The sequence below is a fragment of the Phasianus colchicus genome, chromosome 9 (assembly GCF_987193195.1).
Source record: "Phasianus colchicus chromosome 9, bPhaCol1.hap1.1, whole genome shotgun sequence".
Lineage (NCBI taxonomy): Eukaryota > Metazoa > Chordata > Aves > Galliformes > Phasianidae > Phasianus > Phasianus colchicus.
In genome coordinates, this window is record NC_143444.1 from 4,670,568 (window position 1) to 4,677,425 (window position 6,858).

At 59.2% G+C, this 6,858-nt stretch overlaps 1 protein-coding gene across 1 annotated transcript; it reads right to left on the reverse strand.

Moving 5' to 3' along the window:
• Positions 1-1,231: 1,231 nt before the first annotated feature.
• Positions 1,232-4,569, reverse strand: LOC149916772 (uncharacterized). The gene is made up of 4 exons (XM_090145871.1): positions 3,852-4,569; positions 1,915-3,710; positions 1,586-1,655; positions 1,232-1,392 (listed from the first exon to the last, which is right to left on the reverse strand). Exons 1-4 carry the CDS (start codon positions 4,567-4,569, stop codon positions 1,232-1,234), a joined length of 2,745 nt encoding a protein of 914 aa, XP_090001997.1.
• Between the last annotated feature and the right edge of the window lie 2,289 nt (positions 4,570-6,858).

Here is a 6,858-nt window from a genome sequence, read left to right on the forward strand (position 1 = left end):
TGGTCACACTCACAAGTACTATGGGCAGCCATGATTCTCAGGAGCCAGCATTATCTCCTCCTTGCAGGAGGAAGTAGGAAAATTATAAGAGCAGCTGGTTGAGGAGCAACAGCAGTGTCAGCAGGCAGAAGCACTGATGAAGTGCTTGGGGAGGGAAGAGGCCTTCTGCCTCTAGGCCAACTCTTAGACTACTGTAGGCAGCCCCGGCCCCACTTCCTTCCAAGACAACAAACATGAAGCCCAACCCACTCCCTTTAGGAGCTAAGGAAGGCACAGCCCCCCCTTGTAGCTGAACTATGCAATCAAGGGATTACAGCACCTGCAAACTCTCCTTGTAACTTTCCTGTATGGCCAGTGTGGGAGCCCTGTGGCAAATGGAGACTTAGAGTGGACTGCAGGCGTCTGGGTGCCGAGACTGCCCCTTCAGCAAAAGCGGCCCCAAATGTTTCAGAATTGATTACTGCCCTACGGGAACAGCCTCATCCCTTTCTGGCTGCCACTGATGCCTAAGACAGCTGTTTTATGGTCCCCTTGAGGAAGGTGGAGGACAATCAATTTGCATTTACTTGGAGGGAGTGCAATGCACAGTCACCCGATTACCCCAGGGGTACAGACACTCGCCCACTCTGGCGCTCGGAGCATTGGCACGGAGGCTGGAGAAGCTCACGTTGGACCACGGTGTCTGGGTTTGTCTGTATACCGATGACATCCTCATATGGGGGAATGATGATGTCAACGTAGGGAATACCCAAGCCTGCGCAGTGAGACACCTGAGGAGCCCTGAGCCAGCCGGGACACTTTGGTCTCCTCTCAGTAGGTGCCTGGCTGTGCTCGCACCCCTACAGACACACCGGTGCTCTCCCACCAGGGCTGCCCCTTTCACAGCCCCTCACCCCGATCATCACAGCCCACCTCACACACACACCGGCTCAGCCAGCTCACACTTTGCAAGTCACAAATCACTCTCCCTTGCACGCCCACGCTCTCTGCACTTGCTGCCACCACCGACACATGGATCCATTGCCCCGTGCTCTGAGCCCAGTAGTCGCACTCAGAGACCAACCATGCACGAGTGCACAGATGAGACAGCACTCAGGCAGGATAGAATAAAGATAGCATTTAATCAGAATTCTATGTTGACAAGATGGAATCAGAATTCTGCATTGACAAGTTGGAATCAAAATTCTTCACTGACATGATGGAATCAGAATTCTACATTGACAGGATGGAATCAATCTCTGGGGAGCTGCCTGGTGTTTACAGCCTCGTGCCTCTCCTCTCGCTGTCCCCTGATGCAGCTGCAGGTGCAAACCCTGCGCAGAGCCCGGAGCACACTCCTGATGACAGCTGGCATCCGGCGGCGAGCTGCTGTGTGTGGTGCGGCTGTGGTACCTGTGGGGGACAGAGAGCTGTAGGCAAGGGGCAGAGGCGAGCTCCTGCCTGCCACCCACCACCATGGAATTTCCCTGGGAGGACTGGCTTGGATATGGCAGCGCATGGAACGCTGTCAGCCTCCATGCCACTTGGTGGGCCATCTGAGCTTGACAGGTCCCTCCCTGGGATTGTTTTCTGTCTGGGGACGTACCTGGGCCATCCTCCGGTGCATCTCTGAAGCACACGGAGCTCTGTGCACGTTCTTCAGCCTCTGCAGAAACCTGTGTGAAGAGAACAAAACCACACACCTGTAATACCACTGGCTGTTGATGGTGTGGGTGCCAGGGGTCCAGGGGAGGGATCCCCTTTCCAGGCCCCTTTGATTGAAGGCAAGGCAGGAATAACAGAGGGGCTGTCCACCCTAATGCATGGAGCTGGTTGGAAAGGAGACAGCATCTCCAGGCATCTCCCCACAGCGCACACTCCAGGCACCACTCCTGCCTCTGCCTCCAATTCATGCCTGGTGCTGACCTTGCTCACCTCATGCTGAGGGCCCACATCTTCTGCTCCCTCACATGCTGACACATGCTCCTCAGTCATGGGATCTGCAGCTACAGATGAAGCTGAAGAAATGGCCTCCACCTCACCAGATGGCTCATCGGATGTGCTGGATGTGATGCTGACTGCCTCTGATGCAGCATCTTCCTCAGAGTCACATCCCCAGTCTTCCTCCACATTCTCCAGTGTTGAAGGGCAAGGACAGGAGGGCGGGTGCATGCCCTCATCTCTCACTGCATTGTCTCTGGCATCCAGCGTGCCCTCAGCAGTGCTGGCAGCACTGTCGCTGTCATCACTGGACTCTTCCAGTATAACTGGCAGTCTAACAGTCCACTTTCTGGAGTCACCAGAGTCAAGAAACCCATCCCGTGATGTCGTGGGCCAGATACCTGGCGTGCCCTGAAGAGCGCCAACATTATTGAATGTGTCACCTCTTGCCTGGAGCCTTCGCTGCCTGGGGCTTCTCACATTCCTTGGCCAGGAAATATTCCAGTGTGACAACATCTGCTCGTTTCTGTCCTCCTCACGAATTCTCCGCATTGCTGGGATCATAGGAGAGTACCCAGAGGGCTCCCTGTTGATCTCGCTGGGATCTGGCAGTCTCCGTGCTTCTCCCAGACCTTGTCCGGAGGATTCAGGCATGGCCATAACTGATTCTTCTCTTTCTCCTCCCTCGGACATTGGCAAGGGGAGCGATACTGCATCAGTCTCCTCTGCAGAGCTTGCAGCCTCGGAAGAATCTGAGCTTTCTGCATCTTCCAGCACTGATGCAGGTAAAGGCTCAAGGTGCCCTGCAGGCCCTGGCTCAGCATCCAGAAGAGATGGTGAACACACAGTGCGTACCTCATCAGATGGGGCAAGAGATGCAACTTGCAGGGTGCCAGATGACTGTCCTGCCGTTTCTATCTCTGCAGCCTCTTCCAACTCTAGCTGCGAGTCCTGGACTATAACACCTCTGGCTGAGGAATCATCAGAAGCAGAAAACTGGCCCTCAGCCCTCGATGTCACACTGCAGACGCTCAGCGTGTCCTGAGCACTGTCAGCTGCACTGGCACTGTCTTCTGTTGCTTGGGGCCTTAGCAGCGGGGGCACGCTCATGCTATTTGGCCAGGAGATGTTCCAGTGTGGCAGCATCTGGTCCTTCTTTGCCTCATCCCGGATTCTCTGGATTGCTGGGTGAACTGGAGGATATCCATATGCCTCCCCGTAGACCTCTCTGGGATCTTGCAACCTCTGTTCTTCTCCCAGAGACTGGTTGGAGAATTCAGGCATGGTGCTAGCCGTTTCTTCTTCTTCTCCCTCGCATGCTCTCCAGAAAAAAGGTGCTGCATTGGCCTCCTCTGGAAAGTATTCAGCCTTGGAAGAAGTTGAGTGTTCCCCATCTTCAGGACCTGTTACAGCCAAAGCCTCAAGGTGTCCTCCAGGCCCAGGGTCTGCAGCCAGAAGAGAAGCCGAAGGCATGCTGCCTGCCTCATCAGGTGAGGCAAGAGATGCGCTCCGCAGTTTGCCAGGTGAACATCCTGCGGATTCCCTCTCAGCAGTCTCTTCTAATTCTTGCAGCTCAACCTGCACTCCAGCATCCCTGGTTCGGGAACCACCAGAGGCAGGAATCTGAGCCTCAGCCCTCGATGTCGCGGAGCGTACACCCAGGTTTCCCTGAGCAGTGTTGGCAGCACTGGGCCTGGGCACGCTCACAGAGTTTGCCCACCGTGTGTTGCAACTGGACAACATCTGCGGTGTGTGCTGAGGTCTCGGGGCAAGTACTGGGAGTCTGCTGCCTCTAATGGGTCTGGCATGCCGAGGCACGAGAACAGTTGAGGGGACTTCCAGGGCTGGACCCCGGCTCTCAGCCCCTGCTGTCCCGTCCTGGACATGCAAGGTTCCCGGAGGTCTCGGGGCAAGGACTGGGAGTCTGCTGCCCCTGATGCCCACGGCACGTGCTCTGCCACTTGGAGATGCTGTGGAAGAGGCTGCCGCTGGCAGAGCAGGCAGCTTGCAGACCCCAGAAGCTGCTGCTGCACGCCTGGGTGCTGCTGCCGGCAGCCCCGCCCGCCTTAAGCGAGGCAGCAAGGGTGGCTGAGGCTGTCTGCTTTGGCCACTGGCACCGCCGCCGGTCGCCGACTCCAGGAACTGCCGCCCGCCCGCCTGCAAGAGAAGCCGAGGAGAAAGGCCGAGTGAGCGCGGTCCTCGCCGCTCGCGCCGCACGCAGCACCGAGGGCAGCGCTCAGCCCGCGGGCGGCTGCCGCCCCGCTCCCCACAGCCGCACCGGCACAGGGCGGTCCCCACGCGGCGCGGGAAGACGTCCGGCCCCGCCTCCCTCGGGCTCCCTACCTGTGCGCGGCGGCTCCCGGAGGCCCGCGCGCTCTCCGGGCCGGGCAGCGGCGGCAGACGGACGCCGCGGAGGGACGAGCCCGGGCTCCGGCCGCCCGGCGGCACCACCTGCGGGGAGAAGGAGAACCGGGATGGAGGCGGCGAAGGCGCGGCCGGCGTCCCCCGCGGCGGCGACTTCGACGGCCGCCGGCGGCCCGGCCGAGCCCGAGCGCCTCCCTCCCCGGCCCGCACCTGTCGGCGGTCGCGCACGCGTGGCAGCCCCGCGTCGGGCTGGCGGTCGTCCTTCTTCTCCCGCTCCTCGCTCATCGCCGCGTCCTCGCGCAGACGCTCGGTCGCACGCACCCGGGGGAGCCGCGTCCTCCTCGCGGAGCCGCTCTCCCGAGAGTGAGCGGCACTCTCTCCGGGGGACTCCGGCCCCTCGCGGCGGCCCCGCGTCACAATGGCCTTGGGGCGCGACGCCGGCCCGCGTCACAGAGCCCCGGCGGGTTCCGCAGCGCACTGCGGCAGCCCTCCGCGCCCGCCTGGGCAGCCGGCTGCCCGGGGCTCGGCGTCGTCCTGATGACGGCGGGCCACTGGCGGCACGTCGCGGCAGCGTGTGGGGCACGGAGCGCTGCAGGCAGGGGCCGCTGCAGGCTCTCCCTGGGACGGTGGGCCTGGATACGGCGGGGCACGCAGTGCTGCCGGCCTCCGTGCTGCTTCGTGGCCGTCTGAGCTGGGTAGGCCCTCCCTGGGATGGCTTGCACGCCCTCGCTCTCTGCACTTGCTGCCACCACCGACACACGGATCCATTGCCCCGTGCTCTGAGCCCAGCACTCAACCAGGAGAGAATAAAGACAACACTGAATCAGAATTTTACATCTACAGGACTGAGTTTGTCATCCCTGGGAGCTGCCTGGTGTTTGCAGCTTCGTGCCTCTCCTCTCGCTGTCCCCCGATGCAGCTGCAGGTGCAAACCCTGCACAGAGCAGGGAGCCCACTCCTGATGACAGCTGGCATCCGGCGGCGAGCCGCTGTGTGTGGTGCGGCAGTGGTACCTGTGGGGGACAGAGAGCTGTAGGCAAGGGGCAGAGGCGAGGCCCTGCCTGCACTGTACACAGGTTTTCCCTGGGAAAATGAGCCTGCATATGGCAGGGCGCACACCGCTGCTGGCCTCCGTGCCAGTTGGTGGGACATTTGAGCTGGGCAGGCCCTCCCTGGGATGGCTTTCTGTCTGGGGACGTCCCTAGGCCATCCTCCGGTGCCTCTCTGAAGCACCTGGGGCTCTGTGCAGGTCCTCTGTCCTCTGCAGAAACCTTGGCAGCATGTGGTCTGGCAGCGGTTGCTATGGGAGACAGATAGCAATAGGCAAGGGGCAGGGTGGGCACCAGGCAAGGACCTGCGTGCTCCCCTAGCACAGCTTTTCCCTGGGAGGGAAAGCTGTCCTGGGCACAGCAGAATGGTGCGCATGGAGTGCTGCCAGCCTCCGAGCTGCTCACAAGGCTGATCAGGCTCAGCAGGCTCTCCATTTGGGGACATATCTGGGACATCTTCTGATGTCTCTCTGATACGACTGGAGTTCTGTGCACCTCCTCTGGCCTCTGCGGAAACCTGTGAGGGGAGAGCAAAACCAGCCCTGTAGGTTCCTTGCCAGCAATACTCCAAGTTCCAGGTTATCTTCTCCTGGTTTGTCAATCATGCCCCTCACATGAAGGTAAGCCGGGGGTTATGGATGTCCATCTTTCTGCATGGAGCTGGATGGAAAGAAGACAGTACCAGGCATCTCCCCACAGTGCACACTCCAGTACAGCTCCTGTCTTTGCCTTCATTTCACACTTGGTCCTGACCACATGGACTTCCCTCACCTTGTGCTTGAAATTGACTGTACTTTCTGCTCCTTTGCATGCAGATGAATGTCCCTCAGGTCTGGGTCCTGCAGCCACAGGGGAAGCTGAAGGCATGGTCTTCATCTCACCATATGAAGAACCAGAAATGCTTGGTGGCACACTGGCTGCCTCAGCAGCTTCTTCCTCATGGCTGTCTTCCCATTCTTCTTCCACACCCTCCACAGTATCAGGGCAAAAACAGGAGAGTGTGGGCGTGCTCTCAGCCATCACTGCAGTGTTCCTGGTATCCATATCCAGCATGCCGTGATCAGTGCTGGCATCGCTGGCAGCACTGTCAATGGTCTCTTACTGTGTGTACTTAATTCTAATATCCTGGCTTTGGGAAGCACAAGATGCAGGGAAGTGGCCATCCACCCTCGATGTCATGTTGCAGAGGTCCAGCATGCCCCAAGCAGTGTCGGCAGCACTGGCCCCGTCATCTGCTGCTTGGAGCACGAGAAGCATGGGCGTGCCCACACTGTATGGCTCAGACACGATCCTTACAGTGGACTACAGGCATCTGGAGGCCAAGACTGCCCCTTCAGCAAAAGCTGCCCCAAATGTTTCAGAATTGATTACTGCCCTACAGGAACAGGCTCATCCCTTTCTGACTGCCATTGATGCCTAAGACAGCTGTTTTATGGTCCCCTTGAAGAAGGTGGAGGACAATCAATTTTGCATTTACTTGGAGGGAGTGCAATGCACAGTCACCTGATTACCCCAGGGGTACAGA

Excerpts from the sequence above, each read along its gene's own strand:
- LOC149916772 (XM_090145871.1), bottom strand. The coding sequence starts at position 4,569 with ATGAGCGAGGAGCGGGAGAAGAAGGACGACCGCCAGCCCGACGCGGGG. Across the intron at positions 1,656-1,914 it reads ATGTGGGCCCTCAGCATGAG|GTTTCTGCAGAGGCTGAAGA; the intron begins GTGAGCAAGGTC and ends CTCTTCACACAG. Across the intron at positions 1,393-1,585 it reads TGCACCGGAGGATGGCCCAG|GTACCACAGCCGCACCACAC; the intron begins GTACGTCCCCAG and ends TGTCCCCCACAG.